This window comes from Lepidochelys olivacea (assembly GCF_965140295.1).
Source record: "Lepidochelys olivacea isolate rLepOli2 genome assembly, chromosome: 5".
Lineage (NCBI taxonomy): Eukaryota > Metazoa > Chordata > Testudines > Cheloniidae > Lepidochelys > Lepidochelys olivacea.
Window position 1 is genome coordinate 79,100,511 of NC_140415.1, and position 23,273 is coordinate 79,123,783.

The 23,273-nt window shown below is 38.6% G+C and overlaps 1 protein-coding gene across 1 annotated transcript in view; it reads right to left on the minus strand.

Annotated features, from left to right (window-relative positions):
- Positions 1–22,353: 22,353 nt before the first annotated feature.
- CEP120 (centrosomal protein 120) overlaps positions 22,354–23,273 on the minus strand; it is a 71,192-nt gene continuing 70,272 nt past the window's right edge. The window contains exon 20 of the mRNA XM_084628382.1: positions 22,354–22,911. Coding sequence (XP_084484508.1) covers positions 22,674–22,911 — 238 coding nt within the window. The 3' untranslated portion in view covers positions 22,354–22,673. The remainder of the gene's footprint in view (positions 22,912–23,273) is intronic.

The following is a 23,273-nucleotide window of genomic DNA, read 5'->3' on the forward strand; positions in this document are numbered from 1 at the left end:
TTGCCCACCGCTGCAATAGAAGGTCCATAGAGCTGAATTATACAATACCCATGGTTACAAAATGTGTTAAAATTATTTTATCCTTTTTGTTGGCTTGCTCAGAACATGAATTTGTCTAAGGAGCCAAGCAGAGCTCTTCCACTCCACTGATTCTGAGGTAACAGTGGTAAATCTGAATGAACACACACACTCAAACAAGAAGCCTGGCTGCCTTTCTGGAAGATATGCTTTAGTCAAACAAGTTATTGGGCTCAGTACAGGGTAACCTGGTGAAATTTAATGGCTTGAGATATACAGGAAGTCATACTCTAGATGATCCAATGGTCCCTTCTGGTTTTAAACTCTATGAATCCATGACTGTATTGTTTTAAAATGTTTTCTTTTTCTTTTTGCCTCAGCATCAGCCTTAGCATGAGCTGGTACAGCACAGGTCCTGCAGTGAAATGTAAACAGAAGTAAACTTGCTCCTATGGGAGAATGAGCAGTGAATTTCACTTGGAGCAGGTTTTTATTCAATTTCTCAGCTTTGTTCTGCAACCGATACTCATTTAAACAGATTTCACAGGGCCCCACAGGACCTGTGCAAATCAACAGGCAGTAATAGATTTATGCTCTTAAACAGCCTTGTTGTGCCCTTGCCCCGGGCAGTTTACACCAGGACTCACAGAGGGGAGACACTGGTTATGGCAGTGCCTCTGTTTTAGGAAAGTTCTGAAAATGGGCTGCTACTGCTGAATGTATGGTTCCTGTTTGCTTCAGAGGAGAATAAAAAAGATGTGCAGTAGATAAACCATATGATCTCATAACGTTCTTAGTTAAACACTGGTTTAGATAGAATTCCCTCTACTGAAAACCTCATTCATGAAGAGAGGCAACTACACTAGCCTTGTGTGGCTCATAATAGTTTCTGTTCTGCAGTCATTGCAGATATTTTGTCCATCTAGTCAGAGCTGGAATCACTTCCCTCTCTCATTTTCTGTTTTTGTTATCTACTTCTAGTCATTAAACTCATGTGCTATTTTAAACAGGGGGTGTATGCTCTGTGTTACCTAACCCTCCCCTTCAACATGAACCCTGAGTTTTGTGCTATAACTAGAGCATACGTGGAATGCCAAAGGTGGGGGATGGGACACACAACAGATCTTGTAAGTAGCAAAGCACCCTTCTGAGGCATGGATATAGTAAGAGTCCCAAATACTTGTGACAGAGATTCATAGGTCATATCCAGGATCTTGCTGCAGAGAAAATAAGCTTTCTAACAGGGATCATTCAAATAATTGTTGGGTCTCCTGTAAAGTCATTCAGTTAAGGCCCTTCAGTTGGAATACTCAAGATACAATGGATGTAGGGTTGCCAACTGTCTAATCATACAAACCCAAAAACCTTTGCCCCACGGTCTCCCTAAGGCCCTGCCCCACTCACTCCATTGCCCCTCCCTCCATTGCTCACTCTTGCCCACCCTCGCTCACTTTCACCAGGTTGGGGCAGGGAGTTGGGGTGTGGGAGAGGGTGCGGGCTCTGGACTGAGGGCCAAGGGGTTTGGAGTGTGGGAGGGGGCTCTGGGATGAGTCTGGGGCAGTGGGTGGGGGCTATGTGAGGGAGCTTGGGTGCGGGAGGGGGCTCAGGATTGGGACAGGGGACTAGGGTGCAGGAGGGGGTCAGGGGTGTGGGCTCCTGCTGCGTGGTGCTTACCTCGGGTGGCAGCATAGTGGGACTAAGAAAGGCTCCCTGCCTGCCCTGGCCCCGTGCCATTCCCAGAAGAGGCTGGCACATCCTTGCAGCCCCTCTGTGCACAGTCCCTGCCTGCAGGCACTGCCCCCACACCTCCCATTGGCCGCAGTTTCTGGCCCATGGGAGCTGAGGAGTCAGTGCTTGGGGTGGGGACAGTGCGCGGAGACCCCCTCCTTTCCTGGGGCCTCTGGGATGTGCCAGCTGCTTCCGGGAGCAGCACGGGGCCAGGGCAGGCAGGAAGCCTGCCTTAGCCCTGCTGCTCCGCCTGACTTTTAGCAGGCTAAAATCTCCCGGTCTAACTTCAGTAGCCTCCGAGAGATAGAACATGATTTTGAGAGACTCCAAGCAAAACTGGAAGGATTGGCAACCCTAAATGGATGTCCTACCCCAAACTGCTTGGCCATAGCCTGTTTCAGCGGGAGGGGACAATGTGTGTTTATGGAGGGAGTTAAATGAATGGCATGTGTTAGATTGAAGGGGGTATGTCCTGTGACATGCTTCAATCAGAAGCTCTCTGCCAGCATGAAGCTGCTCATACTCCAAGCTATGTAGCACAGGATATGAGCAATAAATATCACATGCTACTAGGGTCTCACCACAACCCAGGCTCCCCATAGCTGCAGTGCTAGGAGCACCACTGGAATGGTGTTTGCCTTCTAGTGATAGGAGTTGAAGAGCAGGAAACCTAATAATCTCGGAAAAGTTTGGGTCTGCCTATTGAAACATATATTCAAAATCCTACAAGAACACAAAAGATTCTGCATAACTGCAGGATATCCTGCTTATTTATGCAGTTATTCAGAAAAATTATGAAAACAGAGGCAGATACTCAGCTGGTGTAAATTATCAGAGCTTCCCTAGCTGAAGTCAGTGGAGCTATGCCTATTGATATCATCTGAAGATCTGGCCTCAGGAATTTTGAATTCTAAATTACTCTTGAACATCTTGAACACACCTACTACAGATTGGCAGGAAGGAATTAACAGCAAGAGTTATTTCCTATGACTTGCTTTTCTTCTCTATTTTTCAGTCTGCTATTCCTACTCATCACTTTTTAAAACACATATGCATTTCCCATAATTTGAGGTCCTAGGCAACAATTTTTCATGAGGATTAAAACCAGGGGACCTAGCAGAGCTAACTGTAATGTCATACGATTTCTAATTTTTCCTGTTTTAAAATTTAATTTAGTGCTTGTGAAAGGTGCCAGATGGTTAGCCATGAAAACTGAAGTCATCTATTAATTCTCAGAATTGGGTGAGTATAGTAAGAGGCAGTACACGCACATCCCTGCCAGTTGACTTAACAGGCATTAAAGGAACAGTCTCTAGAGGGTGAGAAGTTAGCTTCCATGTATATTCAGTCCCAGGCCACTGTGTTACAATTGTCAGACTAACAGCCAAACAGAGAGGAGGTTTTGTGATACGGATATATGCCTACTTGGAGCTAGATTTAAAGAATCAACTCATTACATATAAGCCACTGAACACCTGGCATAGGACTCACCACTACCAATCTTGACTGAGTTAAAGACCTGGACTGGTGTGAAAGACACTGAATATTATCAAAAAGAAAAGGAGTACTTGTGGCACCTTAGAGACTAACCAATTTATTTGAGCATGAGCTTTCGTGAGCTACAGATGCTCATGAAATACATGCTCAAATAAATTGGTTAGTCTCTAAGGTGCCACAAGTACTCCTTTTCTTTTTGCGAATACAGACTAACACGGCTGTTACTCTGAAAACTGAATATTATATTTCATGCCCAATTTTTTTGAGCAATGTAGTCCTCCCATCTGATGTGGTTTTCATTCAGAAATAGATACAAAAAGTATTTACCTCTTCTCACCACTTCTCTGAAATATTACAGAAAGCATGTTCTAGCAGTCCTAGCAGAAGACTGGGAGCCAGGATTGGGAGCTTGGTCATACCTCAGTGCAGTGGGCTGGATTAGATGGCCTTTCAAGTTACTTTCCAGCCCTCACTTTCTACCATTCTAGAATACCAATGTTCCAGTCTTAGTACTGACTGATTCCTTTTGTAGCCTTTAACAAGTCATTTAGCTTATTTACTTCTACTTCTTCATGTTAAAATACTTACTACCTCAGAGGGGTGTGGTGAAAACATAACGAAGATTGAAAGTACTATATAAGTCTAAACAATAGTAGCATACTCTTGAAACCCAAAATTAAGCATACTAGAAATGTTAAATGGCCCCAGAATACCAGCGATCATTCAATGTCATTCAAAGGAGGCTCACTCCAGGAAAATTTTGGTACTGCTAAAGCAGACCACTGGCCTTCTTGTTAGTATACTGTACGTGAACCTAGCAATAAGAGTGATCTCTCTCTCTCTCTCTGGCTTTGAGATGTGCAAGTTTTATTAAAAGGAATATACAAAGCAGTCACAACAGTTTGCTCTCTTTTGCCAAACTGTTTCTTGCCAAAGGGGGACCCTGAAAGATCAGAGCAAAATTTCAAGTGAATAATAAACACCAAGTGCCAGACAGCCTACTGAAGCCTAAACCTTTTAACCTGCTGAAGAATTAATGGGACATCCCCCACTAACACTACACATGCTTAAAGCTAAGTATGCACATAACTGCTTTCCTGAATGGGGGGGGGGGTGGGTCTTAAAGATGACTGAGGTAGTGAGAAGCGGAAAAAGAACTACTGGACTATACTCTGCAAGTACATCTATTTTCTCCTTGAGCAAAAGACATCTGATATTAAACTGATTTTATGCTTGAGCTTAAACAGGCCAATCTGCTGTCCTCTGTTTTGCTTTGAAAACATGGTGTGTATTTACCTGCAACCACCAGTTTTTAATTGATTTTTTTCTAAAGGTATTTCTCTCTCCCCCACCCCCTTCTTTCACTCTGATTAACAATCATATCATGACCTCATCAGGCCCAGACAAGTATTGATGGGTTATAGTATCATGAGGCTAATAAAGAGTGTTATCCAGTATTTTCTCCTGACACATAAAAACTCCCTTATGAAAGATACAGGAGACAGAGTACAACATAAATGCCATTCCAGTAACAGTGGTATTACAGAGTACATATAGCCAGACATTAGTGCATTCATTAATGGACTTAAACAGGGTTAGAAGTGTATGTGTGTGTTTGGGGAAGGGGGGACTAAGGGGAGGTAGAGGAATGGAGTAGTCTCCAACACAGTGAGCTTTCCAAAAGTGCAGCTGTTATGATTGGGGTGAAGTCAGACTGGTCCTGGTGCACTTCAGAGGAAAATAAATCCTCTGTGTGCTCAGTCTGAAACACTAGCTTAGGACCTGATCCAAAACCCTTCCAGTCAGTGGAAAGACTTCCATTGACTTCAATGGGCTAAAAAACTGGCCTATGGAATACTACAAGAATGCTTTGTCTTTTGTGTTCATGTCTTTCTTTCATTATTTACATATTGCTATATTAATATAAAGCCAGTACCCTGGCTATATTCCTGTAGCCCTGGCTGTGTTAGACCTCTGCCTGTTTAAAAATAAATAAAATGTTCACTGGAATAGAGTTCTGTTTCACACCATTTGGGGAGGTAAATGTAAACAGGAGGGATTTTGATTCAACAAATACCTCTACACCTCTTAATAAACCTGAAAACAGTACCCAAAATAATAATAAACAATCAAATATCTTGCATTTATGTAACACTTTCAATCACAGAGCATTTTAAAAGTAAGAGCCCAAAATACAAACAATTCATGGATTTTGTCATCTCCCACTCCTCTGGAGTGAAAGGCGGCAAATGGAGCATCCAGCAACAATGAACAGTAGTTTAGGACAGGACAGTTTAGGTAGCCAGAAAAATCAGATCTTAAGCTCAATTTTTTTTACAACTTTCCATTGGCATAAACCAGGAACAGATGTTTTTGAGCAAGGTTAGATGACATTGTGATAAAAATGCTTGTGTTTGGTCTACACTAGAACTTGCACTACTGATAGCACCAATGCAACTGCACTCGTGCTTGAAAATTGGTACAAATTTGGCTTAAGTTTTCAGAAGTATTTGGTGATTTGGGGTGCCTCAATTTAGACACATAAGAGGGGCCTGGTATTCAGGAAATGCTAGAAATCAGCCCTCTGTAAAGTATCTAAAGTTTGGCACAGAAAAATGGAGGCACCCATTTCCTAGTGTAGATGGACACTGCATGTTTACACAAATACCACGATTCAGCACCACAGCTAATATTTGCTCAATATCCTAGGGCAGGACTGCAAGTTTGAGGTGCTTTGGCACAAATATGTGGTATTGTATATTGCCTGCCCACTGTATACCTGGTCCAGGCCAAAGTTATTAAGCCTTCACTCTAAAAAAGGAATTATGTTCATGATATATTAAAAAACAAAAAAAACTGGATTCCCACATTGATCCAGACATATCAAAACCATATATGTACCCCCACCTGCAGCATGTTTGCATGCGTTACATCCTTCACCACAGCATATGTGTACGTAGCCTATGTTGTCACTCAACACAGTACACATGCACAGATTATTGCTTGTAGGACACACAAAAAGCTAGGGCTGTTTTTCTTAAGCTATTTTACTGCTGCACTTATTAGTTTTTATAAAGAAAAGAGGGAAATTCTGACATCTGTGAGGGAGAAAAAAAATCCTTTCTTGAATTAAGTAATTTTAGAGGCTTGATGAGGATGGGGCCAGTCACTTCATGAAAACCCAACAACAAAAGAAAATCCCTCTTTTGTGTGTCATCCCCGCCCCCACCCCCAACCTTTGGAAATAACTCCACTCCCACCAAGTTGAATATAAACTTTGCTCAGCACACTCAGAGTAATCTTTTCACATCATAAAACGTATAATCCTCCTAAAGTGGTTTCTTAGGGTTTGAGGTATGATGCACTTATCAAATAACTGGAACAAATAAATCAGCTTATTTAGGCTGTGGTGTGAGTGTGTGTGTGACCGTGTGTGTGTGTGGAGGGAGGGAGGAGGCCATGCCATACCAACATTTGTATACATTAGCAACAAAGCTGTCTGTGACAAGCTGTCCTGTGCATAACTAAACATTTAGTTGTATATTATAAGTAACTTCTGAAGCGATTAAAATGAGTTAGAGTGTGCTTTTCGTTTATACTGCACTGGACGCAATGTGGGAAACCTCACTAGTATGTAATTATAGGCAGCATGGCAGTGGTGATTACATGTGTATGGGGAATAACTTTTAGCACAGTAACTTCAAGCTGAAATACAAAAAGAGAGGTTACTTACTATTCTCTGCTGCTGTTGCCACTGCATATTCGTGCCGTTGGGAAAAGCAGCCATTGAGTTCCAGAACCTTCTAGCAAAGTTGTGCCTATTGGAGACCACTTCAACACTGCCTAGTAGTGCTGAATGTTCAGTTACTGAAGTTATATGAGGGAGAAGCGGTCCCAGTCACTTCAGTTCTTTCGCCCCAGCTACACAGGAAGACAGGCAAGGTGCAGTGGATGTGGTTTAATTAAGCAGCAACTTTATTCACTTAACATATCTGGGAATACCTGGCAATGAATTGTACAGTGCAGGTCATTGTTCTTTCCTTCATCATTTCCACCCATTTCGGAAGGCTGCCATCAGCCCTCCCCATTCCCAACCTGGTCCCAGCCATGAGTTGGCTGTGACCCCGCTTTCCTCCCTGTGTTGTATGAGCGTTAATGGGGATTGGGGGTTTCCCCGCTGTAGCGAATGGCAGAAGTCCCAATTCCTTTTTTCCAGTTTCCTTAGAGGATTCCTCCCCCAGATCCATTTTCAGATCCTGCTACAGGCTCCCTGATAAACAAGTACCTACACTGGACGCCTTGGGAAGGAGGCACCAGCAATTACGTGGGATGCCTCCTCCACAGCCAGTTTTCACGTACTTTACAGTTCTTTCCCTAACATCAGCCAAAAATGACTGATTAGAGCGCCTTCTGGACTGCAGGGGGTATAAACACCTCATTCTCTCCCCTCCTCCGCCTGCTGTGCACATGGTGGGTCAATGCCCCCATCTGATCCAGTCACTTCCTGTTCTCCTCCTTTATTCTGCTCAGATAAGCCTACCCTCCTTTCCCCTCCCTCATACCCCAAATGCAACAGGGACCTTTAAACGAGCCTCATCCACTTTTTAATGCCAGTCAAAGACCCACCACATTCAGCTGAGGTGAGCACTTCTCTTTACAGTCACCAGTAGATGGAACCACCTTTTCTCTGCATGGAGTCTGTTTTCAACAAGACCAGTCTCTCTCTCTCTTTTTTTTTTTTGGCATGGGTGAAATTTAAAATGAATCTAGTTAATTGTGTTTTTTAAAAAATCATATCTACATATTTTGCACTGACTTGTAAAGATTACTGTAACCTTGTAGTTCTGTTGTGATGGTATGGGGATCCTGAGGAAAGAATGTGTGGTACTTACAGAGAAGGATGCAAAGAACTGATGTTATTCTTTGGTACAAACTTTACTAAAATAAAGTGCTTGGGTTTTTTTGTTTTGAAAGAAAAACTTAAATTTGAAATTTTATTCAGGCAAAAAATGCTAACAGTATCAGTAACAGTCATTATGGCAACTTGGGGGCGCAGGAGTTCAGTCATGTGGATCCTCTTCTAGCATCTGGCCCAGCATTTGTGGTGCTCTACTGCGAGAAAAAGGTTTCAGCCACAATTTGCCTACTTTGAACAAGGACACTGAACAGACAAGTTGAACAATTTTCAAGAATCTGAATCTCTTTTCCCAAAAGATTCATACCATGGAACAAGACAGGATCTCACACAGCTTTGAATCCCACTGTTACTGGCCATATTTTAGCATTCATTGAAGCCTCCCAGACACTATTGTAAGTGCTCTGATAACCATGTGCCTACACTAACCTTGTCTCCACCAGCAGATGCCACCTCTAAGACTTTATATGTTCTCCATTCCTATTTTAAACTGTGGTTCTTTCCTCTAGTCCCTACTGGGAAATGATTAAAGCCGTGCTGGTCACACAACTGTCATTGTGTTAGTTAAGGGACCGTATCAGTTTTTCCACAGACCATGCCATATCCCAGTACATTACAGTTACTGTATTCTGCAGTCTAACAAGGTATATACCAATACCAGCAATGTGGAGTATTTCTCCATTTTAAAGATGTAAATACAAACAAAAAACAGCCAACATCAGAATGGTTTCAATTACAAAAATAAAATGAGTTCTATCATCTAGTTTACTGCATGCTCTGTTTTAAACAGCTTGGACAAACATTTTAAAGATTGTACCAACACCCATTGTTGTGTAAGAGATTTTGTTATATACATTGGGAGTTCTGTGGATGGAGGCATAGGATTTTTTTTAAAATGTTTGTATGTTACTGGGGGTAAATAATAAAATTTAAATGAATAAACAGTTGCTAGAAAGTAATTTCAGTCTGCCAAGGAAATAATCTACATTTTAAATTATCTGAAGTAAATATGTGTACACATGCTAGTTCATAACAGCTCTGGAAATATTGAATAATGGATATATATTTTAATTATTGACATAGTAAATATATTTCCTTGAAAATATATGTAGTTGCATAGTCAGAACTATTTATGCATTCATGTAGTTTATAGCACTAATACTTCTGTTTTAAAGGGACATTGTCAAAATGGTAATACAGGGGAAAATACGATTTACCTGTTGTGTTTTTGAACATGGGTTTACAATACTTCCCTAACCCCACCTGTTTTGTGGCAGTAAAGCAAAACTGAAATCAAGAGACAATTACTGTGGTTGGATTTTAAAAGAATAGGCTAACTTTATGATCATTGAGAACATCTGCAGGTCTGCAAGCAACAATGATGATTCTGCTTATATAAAAGTACCTTATGCTTTAAGTCTTCAGTTGATCAGCTGTGCAGGTCATAAAAGAATTTACTACCACAGGGTCTAAACCAGTTGTCACTGAAGAGACTAGGAGACTTGCCATGGTTTCAGTGAGTCCACATACATACAGCATTCCACAATGGGCTAGGTGTGATAGTAGGACGGGGTTCATGTGCCACTGCCAAACACTTAATTTCAAGGACATAGAAAAGTCCTACATTTCTATATAACAGGACTCCCATCAATTTCATTTTACTGCCAGGATAAAATAAAATGGGGGAAACATTACATGTGAGTGTATGCCCACATGCGTGGAAAAAGAACCCTTGAACTACTCTGGCAACATAGAGCTGAAAGTTTGAAACCAATAGATCAAATTAAAAAAAAATAAAAAGTCAAGTCAACATTGCAGCCCTCTTTTAATACCACCATCACTACCCCACCACCCAAACACGGAGTTTCTGAACAGCATACAAGGCCTAGTGCTGCAATGTACTAAGAACCCTTCCCGGACAACATAGGAGTGAAGGTCTCTCTCAGACACTTGCGGGATCTGGACCATCGTGGGCCAGTTTCTGCCATGTCATATTAAATGGTACCTTATTCCTCAAGCAGGCCCACTTTTTTCTGCTTGGGACTATCCATGCAGTAAAGTGCTACTCAGTGTGAGTAGCAGTCACAGAATCCGGTCCTGTGAACAGATGAAAGCTTCACTTGTTGGTTTGCGATAAAAGCTACATTACATTTATTGTAGTAGGTCATATTTTTAGTCTCAAGTGTAAATACATAATTGCTGGCTTCCTAATCTCCCATGAATAACACATTTTTAAAAAGTTAATAATTACTGGTGACATTTTCATGATAATCTCTATAGTTTGTAAGTATTGTTACAGATGAGAGTAAACAGCAGCACCATTGAATGAGTTTTCCCCCCTGGAATGCATGTTATCATGAAGTCCTGCCCTGTGTTTTTTTTTTAAATCTTAATTTTTATGGAGAAACATCATACTTCAGACAATGACAACAAATCAGCTCTTATTCAAGTGTGAAAATTAAGGTATAACTTGATTTCTCTTAGCTGTCCCATTACAAGAAATGTGATATTTTGAAGAGAAACAGGAAAAAAATCTATCAAAGTTTTTGTTATTATTGCACTATTCTCCTGCTTGATCTACCAGCTATAGATACTCCAGGCCTGCTTAAGTGCTTTTCATTTTTCCCATAAGCAAATTCTGGCTGAAGACCATATATCTTTTTTCTCTTGTTCACTGCTAGCCTCAGAGCCTCATTACAGCAGAGCACTTTTTGAGACTGTGCTACAGCCCAGATAAATGATTGCATAAAGTTTTAAATAAACATACAACATTTATGTTATGTTGTTGCACTGGGATGATTTATAGTCATTTTCTTCTTCCAGTTCTGAGCTCTGGACATAAAAGACACTGAGCTCTCTGCTGTTTATCCAAGCTAAATCCTCTGTTTGTTCTGCATAAGCGTTCTTGATTCTTTAATATATTGCAGGCTTTAGTTTCAGGTTTATTCCCTTCGGGAACGGTGGAATTAGATACATTAACTGACAAAGATAAGGTACGGACGTTGTAGCTTAATAGCCATTAAAACAGATACTATGATAACAAAAATGGAACTAGAAAAAGCAGTTTAGATTGTGATATTTTAAAAACATGTATTATGAGGATGCTTGTAAATGTAGGATTTTAAATCTTCCATTAAGAAACCTCCAAAAGCTTGTGTTAAAAAAGGTGACGGAAACAAGAACAAAAGTTAGTATTAGCAAGGAATTCCAGCTCATGAAAGCCTCATTCTTGATATTGCCTTTAACCCCCTCCCCAATGATACTTTTAATCCCCAATGGGAGTAATATCCATTTTTATAAGAAAATTACTACAATATTTGATGTTGGTGCCCCCACCTCTGTGATGCTGCCCCATAAAAAGGAGGAAAAAAAATACATAGCAATATTTTCTATCTTGAAGATGTCTAACTATAATGCCTATCAACTCTGCATTCTACCATTCAGGAGCTCATTTTGAAAGAAATCTTGTATAGTGTTGTTCTACACTTATTCCATACTTCCATCCCTTCATAAGTGGATCTTGTTCCTCTTCTCTGAAAAGCAAACATTTGCAGAGGGCTGCAGCAACTTCTATTGCTAATGAAAATGGAATAAATCTCTAGTTAAACCTCTGATTAAAATAGACATCCCTTATTATAATAGAAAAGAAATCAGTTAAGCTAAGACTTCAGGGACCACTAATGGAGGTTTTCTTTTTAATAATAATAATAAAAAAGTAAGTCAGTATTAACTAGTATATAAGTAACAGTCTGGTGCTTTCACTGCCAAAAATTATCTAACTAAAAGTTTGAATCCAGCAATATAAACAGCAGACCTGCCTGTACTCACAAAAGCTTGTTATTTTGTGGTACACAAGTTACTATGTTGTTCATTCTCTGTAATAGATTGCATTCCTTACAGCATGAAATGTGTTTTTATCCGAAACTTGAGTGGTAAAATAAGCAGCAGCAAAATGAAGATATGGACAGCCATTTATTTTTTAATTCTAGATGTGTTTGTTATGGCTAAGGTACATTATTTCCATTTTTAGCAGAATATTTCCATTAGAACTGGAATTTTGTGAATAATTTATTTGATGACTGGTGGGAAATAAAAGACTGCCAAATTATTTCCCAACCACTATTTGTGCATCTATACATGCAAGTTAAAAAATTAAACACTCAAAAAGAATTTTTTGGGAAAACACTTTTCAGATTATTATTATTATTTTAGCAACAGATACTCTGATCTAGTCTAATTTTGAGGTAAACACTTAAAAACATGCAGCTTCTATTTGCATTTACCCACCATGTGTTCATTCACACCTTTCATTAGTAACAATTTTACTAACATCAATTTCTGTTTGTAAGAGGAACCTGCCTCTCTCCCAGTGTGTACACTCCAAAAAGAAAAGGAAAAAAAAGCTCTCTTGTGGAGTGCGATCTATCAGTTTTTTATCACCAGTTTAGAATGAATAGACTCTTCACTCTAATCTAAGCTCTACAGCACTAGCCAAGGAGTAAGTGGCAAAACAAAGAGCTGACTGCCACAGGGACTCTGCAGCAGCCCTTAGTCCTGGCCTACACAAAGTGTCTCTCTCTCTCCCCCATCCCCCTACTACCTCCCCCTTAGAGGTCAGATATTTTTCACCATCACAAGAATGCTGGTAACTAGTTGATATATAGGGAGATTTTTAGGTTTTGTGATTCAGCAGCTGATAGTGAGCATTCTCTGCAATAGACAATCAGCCAGAGCTAAGCAACTGCTTTCTCTGCCTCTCGCTCTCTCTCTGTGGTCCAGCATCCCCTCAGAGTGTTTATGCTAAACTCCAGGCCAGTTTAGAGAATTTATAGCTTTATCATTGGAATTAAATTCACTGGTGAGGTATATGTGTGGCTTTGTGAGGGAGACATTTGGCTTCACACGGGCTGAGGGTTATTGTATTAATGCTTCCCTGCAGCCCCTTTAAGTTTCACTTTGAACATTATCTGTCATGTTTCTTAGGATAATAAGGATTCACTTTTATTAGTACTCCAATACTAATAAGTCAGGAAATGATTTTCCTATAAAAGAATTTGCTAAAACTCTCTCAATTACATGTTCACTCAACATAAAGGATATGATAATAAACAATACCATGCCTTAAATGTTTTCAAAGCACCATACAAACATTAACTAGTTGATCCTCAACACCCTTGTTGGGATGCATCATCCACATTTTACAGATTGGGAAACAAAGGCAGAGAGGAACTGCCTAGAGGCCACACAGTAAATCAGTAGCAGAGCCACAACTCGACTCAGAAGACTATAGCAGACCGGGCGCTGTGCTACACATCCATTTCTTTTTCTCTAGGAAAAGAGCAGCCTGCCCAAGGTTCTCCTGAGACGTTATGGTACTGGAAAAACCACATTCAATTTTAGAAATTAAAAATAAAAAAAAATCATGTGAAAGGATTAAAATCCTCTCTTTAAGAGGCTCTTTACACTTAATTAAATTGCTAACCAAGCTAGGAAGTAATAGTTAGTAGATTTTCCTGTATCAAAAGGAACTGTAACCTAGGCAACTTCTATTGACTTGCTCGAGAAAGAGAGTTCCAGTAGGGGCTAATAGTTCTCTCCTTCATTCATTTTTGTGTATTAATAATGAGATAATAACTCAGCTCTGATGTATTGCTTTTCATCTGCAGGCCTCCAAGTGCTTTACAAAAGGTCAGTCATTAGTTCCATTTTACATATGGGAAAACTCAGACACAAGAAAATGAAATGACTTGCTCAAAGTCACTCAGCAGATCCAGTCCTGTGCGCTATCTACTACATTCCCTTAGTAAGTAATCTTAGGAAACATTACCTCACATTGTACGTACCACTGTAATATTAGGAGTATTAGGAGAGGTCAGCTTTGTTAACTGAAGCAATTAAAATGGTCATTCCACATTGTGATTGTTGTATGGATGTTCCTTTTGTTGATTTCTCCTACTAACCCTATCTGTCTGTATTCTGTTATGCTTCACCCATACCTCTGGTAACCTGTGAAAATTAAATACATTTTTAAAAAGATCAACCTTTCAAGAATCTTTACTCTTTTTAAAGGTTTAGAACCCTTTTATTTTTGTGTAGAACTGTACCTGAACCAGATGCTGAAACTTTAGGTTTAGATGCCTGAAATCATTGTCTTGACTAGACTTTCAGACAGCATGAACAACCACTAAAGCTCCTTGGCAATAGAGATAGCAGTTGAAGATGTAATTCTTTAGACTCACTAAATCCTTGGCATGGTAAACCAGAGACTCCACTGCTAATGGAATATTTTAGCATTGATTTAAATAATTTGAAGGCTGGTTCTAATCTAAAAAGGGACTCTAAAAACTACCCCTTTATTAGATAATTGAGCCAATCTGATCTGGAGTCATTTGAAACAGTGTGTATGGAACCCCACAATGCTATTTTAAAGCTACCATTCTGTACAACCTCAATCTGACATCTAAAAATAGAGATGTATTCATTCTGGCACATGTATCACTAACTGGGGGAGGGGTGGGGAAAAAAAAAAGATTCTGCACTCCAAATTCTCCCATCAGTTACACAAGTGCAACCTCATTGACTTCAAATGAGAACCAATGGTGGCCCTGCACTTAAAGAGTTTCATTTTTGCTGATGATGCCTAGTCCAGAATATAACCCAGCTCACTCTACTAGTTATGTTGGTTCAGAACAGCTAAAACAGGAATAAATGGTAACAAGCTACTTATTTCTAAAATCAGCAGATGTGACTCTGAATACAAGTATAATTCTGATCTGCTGAGTAAGAAGGATTGTTTCATTTCTGAGCTATTCTGACATCACCTCCTCTCTGAGGGGACAAAAGCTGTGACTGTGAGCTAATCACCATTACTACAATCCTTTGGATTTTGAAAGGAGCACACCACCAAGAGTAGCTCTTCACCAGCCCTGTCCCCAATCTCTCATCTCCTACCCCTTAAACCTGAAAAGGAGCTTCTGTAGGCTTCTAAGGGGAGAAGTGTGCAGCTTCCATTACTATCTGTACCAACCTACCCACCTCAGCACATGGTTTGCTACTTTAGTCAGATAATCAGATTCCTTTTTATCCACTCTACATTGCATATACACACACACTTTTAGCCCTACAACGTGGGCTTAATATTGTGGTTGGGGGAGACTCTAAACACTCTCCAAATTCGACTAACTTTAGATAATTTTAGAAATATTATGGGGGACCAATGATTTCTTTTGTATGCAGTAGGAAGATACAATCCTGGAGCCATAAAATTTCACTTGTCCTCAAGGGACCGTGTGTGCGTTTCCCGCCCAAGGATCACAATGTTATTCAATGGCATTCACAGAGCAGGAGGACAAGTGTATATATTTGGATATAGTCTCAGGACTCACATGATGCAAGATGACTTTTCATGATAAGGCGGTACAATGAAATCTACAAGTGGGTCAAAAGCAGATGGAAAAATGGTGGTGGAACTGGTATGAAACAAAGCAAAGTCATTCAGAAAAGAAGGATGGGTAAAAACTCCCCCCTTTAGAGACTGGATGTATAGGGTGACATACATGCAAGCGTTCCTAAGTGGTAGCTTCCCCTCACTTGTAGGGAGGCACAGCTTTGGTACAGATAGATTATGGTGTGTGTGGTAAGCATCCTGTGCTCTTGCTGACATCCTGTGAATTTGCTTCAGATTATTCTGGGTTACTAACTCACCATTTCTTCAGAGGAAATGTTTGGGTTATGGTTATCCCATAAACATCTCCAGAGAGAGATGAAATAAAAAATATAGATGTTTCAAGCAATATCATAATCAGCTATGCTTCGGAAAACCATAAATAAGAAAAAAAAAGTATGTTAGCTAAGTGAATACATTATAGAAGTTATACAACCTGATTAAAAACAAAGTTCATGTTTATGTCAAGGTATGTTAACCCTTTTCTCCACACAAAGTTTAAAAGGGTTCTCAGAGAAGTAGCCCAAACCCAGCTCTCTACACTCACAGGTGTGTGACTGCTCATAAAAATAAGGGATTAAAAGCATTAATTTAAATCACTGTACATAAAAAATAAAGCTAATAAGCTGTATAAACTTTAAGCTCCTTGGGGGTGAGAACTGTTTTCTTATGTGTATACAGTGCCTAACACAATGGGACACTGCTCTTTGATAGGGGCCTCTAGGTATTACTGTAATATAAATAAATATGATGCCTGTTTCCAGTCACAGCCCTGCCAATACACCTCAGTCCTGATCTGTAACACGTGGTCTGCTCAAGTCCTGGGCTTCTCTTTCACAAACACAGCCAATTGCATTGAACACATTAAAAGGTTCTCTGTGTTGAGTAAACTTCCACTAGAATTTAAAGGTGTGACCAACAAGCTCATTTTCCCATTGGTGACCTACAGAATTATGTCCTGAATTAAAATACTAGTGCATTAGCCATCTGTACCACCTAGCATCAAATCAGCAGCTTGGTATAAAATATGTGTTAAACTATTTACCAACTAAATGCTTTGCTCAGCTGCAGCGTCATTATGACTTGATGTACTTTATTTAGCGTTTTATGCAATAAAAAACATTCTTAAACATATGACTTGTAGTGATGACACTTCTGTGAAAATAATTTTAACAGTTTCCTATTACAGTAAAACCAAACTCCAGACTGGTTAGAAACAGGATGGAGCACCCCAGTGTGATCATTTGACTTATCAGATCTTGTTCTTCTAGAATCCTAAAACATGAACCTCACTTAAAGTCTTCATATATGTTCTGAATGTTTATCATGAATTATTTTGTCAGTGCAAATGTGCCTTCATCAATATACCCACACATGCACTAAAACCATCTAATCAAACATTCAGCATACCTCTGTACTACTACACTGGTATATTGTGTGTACAATTGTGAGGCAAAACTTTTCTCCATAACACACAAGATTCTCAAAATGCTGTCAAACTGCAAGTATTTTTCTTAAAAAAAAACAAAAACAAAAACCCAACCCCCCACAAAACTGGCCTACAAATTAGTAGGTGCAACTTTTCCAAGAGCATTATTAATGGGCACTAATTTAGTCTGCTATGATGAAGAATGTCAGATGTGGGAGGATTTTAAATTAAGAATAGAAAACAATTTCTGTACTTGCGAGAATTCAATTCCTCTATCTTAAAGCCTCCATGGGGTTACTGTACATTTATACTTGGAAAGTCAGTAAATTATTTTTCCATAAAATTAGTCTTTCAGAACTGACTTCCCCCCACCCCTTTCTTTCTATCCTGGATGCCAAACTCCTGACTGCTTCTCCACCACAGAGACTTCATATCTGGAGAGCCAACATCTGTAAAAACATTTCTAATGAAAACACTACTAATACAACCCCCCGGAGAAGCAAATGAAATGAGATCTAAGTATACAGCCGCCTTTCTGCAGTTCTGTCTTTAACAATAGCAGAGCTAGTGCTTCCTCTTTGAGATTTGACACAGGTCATGATCATTTAAGCACAGTAGTAGCAAAATAAATAATTGAGTAAATATGTATTAACTAGTATAGACATAATTCAGTAGCACTTAACAGATGTGATAGAGAACTTCCATCCTTGATCATTGCGTCATGGGCTTGGGGTATCTCAGTGGATGGAAAGGAGAAGCATCTTAATTCCAGTGAAGAAGGGTAAGGGTGGAATACATGAAACTTTGGTGTCAGACATAAAATTACCATTGTAGAAAAGGTGCAGATCTTGAAAGTGGATTACAAATTGTCAAACAACTTAAACAATTATTGAAATGAAGTACAATTGCCGTAACTCCACACAAAAAGCCATATACAGGAAAATAAACTATGCAACTCTATTTTAAAAATCTAGTTCCAAAGCACAACACTGCTGTTTTCTTTTATATAATTCATCTGGCAAATTTCTTTATCTATTGAATTCCATTGCACTGCAGTTATGAACTTTTTTAAAGCCAAGATTTTTCAGATAAGCATTCTAGTAATTAATAAAGAAATGTGTTCAATTTGTTTGTACAAGTCTCAAAACCTTTATCAAAGTTCCACTGTCAGTTGTGAAGGTATAAAAACGTTACAGGTCTACCCTTCTATCTTTAACCAACAGCGCTATATAGTTATTTCAGGTAACACTTCTAGTAGTGAAGTTGTGTCGTGCCAAGCAAGTCAGCATTGCTGACATATAAATATTCAATAATTAATGTGCCTAAGAGAGAAGTATATGTAAACGCATATAAGTAATGCGTTTACAGATGCCCTTATTTTTGGAGGTACCAATGACCCATCTCCAGTTAAACAACTGAATTTGGACAAAAATGGGCCCAGGTCCTGCAACTGATTCCATGCAGGAGTCTGCCCATGCAGAGCCAGTTGCACGGTCTGGGCCGGTTATCCCGTAGATTAAGGCAAATTTAATTAATCTACAACAGACTACAAAATAAGAACACAACAAACAACTCTCTGGAGATCTATGCCTCTTTGTAGCTTTCCCTGAAACTATGGGTCAAGACCCTGGGGTGGGAGTAGAGGGTTGTGAAAGGGTACCTAGGGAGTTGAGACATGTTGGGGGGAAAAAAGTGGGTGGAGGAGAATTAAAAATGCAAGAAAGCATTTGCTAAGCGAGAAAATGATAAACCCCAACTGTGGCACATTAGAACCAACTGTAAGCTGGCACCTACACACATATAGGTGCAGCGCAGCAATCAGCACGTCACACAAGCGCTGGGAACACCATCAGAGTGGCACCTGGGTCCTCAATCTGCCGACATGGCAGCTGAAGCTCCTGCTTCTCTAGGTGCTGAGAGCCAGAGGCTTGCTAGGGAATAAAAGTGGGGACTCTCTCAAGGGGGTCAGACATGGATGTAGGGGCTCATGGGGAGGAGGCAGGGGCTCTTGTGTCCACATGGTGTCAGAAGGGCTCCCCCTCCCTTGAGGGAGGGAAGGGGTAATGGGACAGGTGGATGCCTGAGAGGAGGTTAGGAGGGTGAGGGGGGCATGCTCCATGGCCAGTGGCCAGTTTTTCTGCCCCTCAGAGGTGCCAGCCCTATTTATAAATTATTATAAAATTAGAACTAGATGGTCTAGAAATGTTTTTTCATGCTTTTAAATTTTCAACCCCTGAACCTCTCAGACCCCTGAGGGTCACGTTAACAGAGGTGAGCTCAAACGGGGTTGCAACATGAAGAATGTTGGGAACCACTTAAAGCTATTTCAATCTAAGGACCTAACACTGTAAACACTTGCAGATATGAATCCCATTTACTTCACTGGTGAAATCCTGAGCTATTGAAATTAAAAGGATTTTTGCTACTGACTCCGATAGGACCAGGATTTTAACCATGTGCATAAGTAAATGTTTGCTGGAGCTGGTGCATATGAATTTCTTACGAACTTGACTGTTTCAGTTATTGGATAAACTCAAATAAACCCAAGTATCTTGTGTTTGTGTGTGTATCGGGGTGGGTGGGGGGTGGGGTGCTCTTTTTCCTGCCTCACTGAAACATTTTAGGGGTGAATTAAAGTGAGATTTGGTCTCACTGGATTACTAGTGTGCTGGAACAAGACCAGATCTTGAGTTAATTCAATGCATTTAAAAGTAGCTCTGGAACACAACGCGCACACACACAAATACATAACAAATCTCTAGAAAAATTTATTTGTACCAGATATAATATAAACAGCTATTTTAGCTAGAAAAGCCTTCGGGCAAGTTATGTTTGAAAAAAATTAAATCTACTCTGCATATAAGTAGAGAGCCTAAAATTCCATCCACATCCTTTTCAATCATGATCAAAATACAAATACAATCTATTGTCAATAGGTACGAACAAAAATATACAGAAAAGCTTTTATCTAGAGGGTCACAGAATATATGTTTCCCATTCTTGTAATGCTGTTTTTAAATGTAAATGGACATGAACATCTAGGTAGCATGCCTAGAAACAGGTTTAAAAAAAATGAAGTGTCCTTATCTTGTGTATTACTAAAAATGTTTTAGCTGATTAAAATGAAAAATGTTCACGGTAATGAATGCTTAAAAAAAAAATCTTGCACCACCGCCACCTTTATTTTTGTTGTAAAAGTAGCCAATGAATTAGAAACAAATGAGTTTTCAAATTAAACTTGCCAGCATTTTCATGGATTGAATATACAATTATGTGCAAAGCACCTCACACACAAATAGATTTTTTTGTAACAATAAATTGAAGTAAAATGTTTTCCCCAAATATACAATTTCAAAATAAAAATCACTCAGCCCTCTGCAAAATGTGAAGTTGTTTAAATTCAGATTTTATTTGTTAAATAACAAAAACATGAAAATCACAAAATTTAAAATATAATAATTTTAAAGATGAGAATCTTTACATTCACCTAAAGCCAAAGTAAACCACACTTCAGTATTTTAAGATTGCCTTAAAGTTGCCTTTTTTTAGTCTAAGGCCCCCTCTAGTGTTTGAAAAAATTATAATCCTGGCAAAGGAATAAACTTTGAGAAAGATGACTCAAAGAACTCTGAATGGGTCTTCCATTTTAGATAATAAAACATCCCATATTTGACTATATTTGCATATAATCATATCAGTGATACAGAATATGTAGCCATAGTTAAATATCTACAATTCTCCATGGATTTATAATGGTTACCTAAGCGTTCATTATTCCCATTGCCAGTGGAGGTTTTTTTTGCTGCTTTTTTTCTTTTAAACTACCATCTTTAAACCCATTAACATATTACAATAAACATTTTTTTAAACTGACAAGTTTACTAGGTATTACTTGTTTTTGTTATGAAATGTATTTATTGATAAATGACCATTCCTCATGAAAAAAAATGTTATGTTCACTTTTGCCCCCACAAAGTAAGTGTTTTAAAAAGTTTGTTTTCTTCCAAAAAAGTGACCTAAACAAACCATCCATTAAATAAATTACTGACCTGTGGTAGAATAAAGAAATACTGTCCTCTTTATCAACAATATATCAGAAGTAAACACAGAACCAATACAAAATCTGTATTCCATGAAAGCAAAGCTCCAAAAGAAGAATATGGCACTTATATGGCCCGGGCACCATAAAAGTCCAGTGATTACTTTAAATAAAAAAAATAAAGTTTTCTGCATTGTCTTCATTCATGTTTGAAGTGAAACTGAATTGTTGGGGTTTGTTTTCAGTACTATGAGATTTGCATCAGTCACTAACATTTGTGCTAACAGACGATATATCAAAACCCCAGCATTCATTGATGGGAAAAGAGATTAAGTCTAAACTTTCAGCCCTGCCCATACTACAAATTTTAACTGCTGAAACAGAGTAAAGGGCTTATAATGCAGAATGGCCCTTACTCATCTCTGGCAGTCACAAAAACAAAAAAGCCACCACCCTATTCTTCGTGCTCTTCTCTTATGGCAATTAACAAATATAACATTTTATTTTTTTAACTTCTTTATATCTCAATTTCACACAAAAATTTAAAGCTGAAAGCCACAGATGGTTGAAAAAACTTTGTAACCACTGCCATTAGACTTTCATTCAGGAAAGCATCTCTGTTTACAAAAGCACTAATTGTAATTGTATTGGCATTAAGCACATACTTACATTTAAGATGTGCTTACATTCCATTGAACCAGTGTTTTCCTGAATAAGGATGGACTTAAGCACATGCCTAAGTGTTTTTCTGAATTAGGACCTTAACCTCCTCATGAGCAACTAATACCTGTAGTCCCTTTGCATGCAAAACTCCCATTGATAGCAAAGAGATTTCCATGCTAAGAATGGTTACAGGATCAGACGTGGAGTTACTTAATTTGTGCAGTTTCAGTTTGGTAAAATATTCCTCTGGTTTTATCTTCAGAAGTGTGTCATCTGCAACTGTTACATGTTTAAAAAAGGTGTTTTGCTAAAAGAATACTCAGCTACAGAATTGATGATTAAATTATTTTAACTGTGGTCACAGAAATAGTTTAAAAATTAAAAAACTAAACATATTTGCAAATGTAACAGGATATGACATTTGTAGAAGTGCAGCACTTGTTTTGCCTAAGAATTTACAAAACTCATATCACTGGGAATTACTGCACTCGCATTTTACTCATACAATTTTATTGAAAAACCTATTTTGAAAGAAATCCATAAAATAATTATGAAAAATACTGAAGAGAAGCTTAGAATAGATATTTTTAAAAATGCTATTATAAATAAATCCAGCCAGGGTAATGGGGAGAGGTAGAAGATATTTAAACAGAAAATACAAAAAATATGTAAGTATATTTACATATAAATATATTTGAACATAAAAAATTGTCAAAAAAAACAACACCTAATGCTCTGATCCTGCATAAACATACACACCTGTTTAACTTCACGTCCTGTGAACATTTACATTGACTTCAAAAGGTCTACTAAGTGTGTAAAATATATCATGTGTCTAAACCTCTTCAGAATCAGGGCCTTAGTTTGTAAAATTAAACATCCTATTATGCTAAAACGTAAGATATCTGACTTAAATTTACAAAAATATTTTCCAAATATACTATTTACTGCTGCTTCTTTTTGCGAGCGCCTCTCTGATTTGGCGATCCAATTCACTTACTATATGGTCTTCATGGTTATACACACCTGTTCTCAACAATGTATCTCTCTCTTCTATCAGGCGAGTGAGATAATCATCCAAGCTTTCATTTAATTGTCTAGTATGAACACTACCCGCTCGCTCAACTGAAATATCTCTGGAATCTTGTGATTGTTTTTTGTCTTCTTGTTGCTTTAGCCTGACAATAAAAAAAGCACATCATACAAGTAGAGGACACATGGAAATTCTGTCTTGTATTAATGTTCTAAATGGATTTTTACTGAAATTTCTTACTGAAGTAGTGGAAATCAAGGAATTTTTTTTTTTTTTTAAGTAACACAAACTAACCCTTGGCTTGATTAAATTTAAAGGAAGCCTTTTGAATCTAAGAATATCTTAGATCACTTGTGTACATATTACCATGATTTCATCAAGGTTTTTGCATTGATAATACAGTTTAAAAACCCACATAAGTGACCAAGCTCAGGTTTCAAAATTACTGGAAGCATAATAATAATGGAGGATAACATTAGATATACTTAAAATATAAAGATGTGGGCC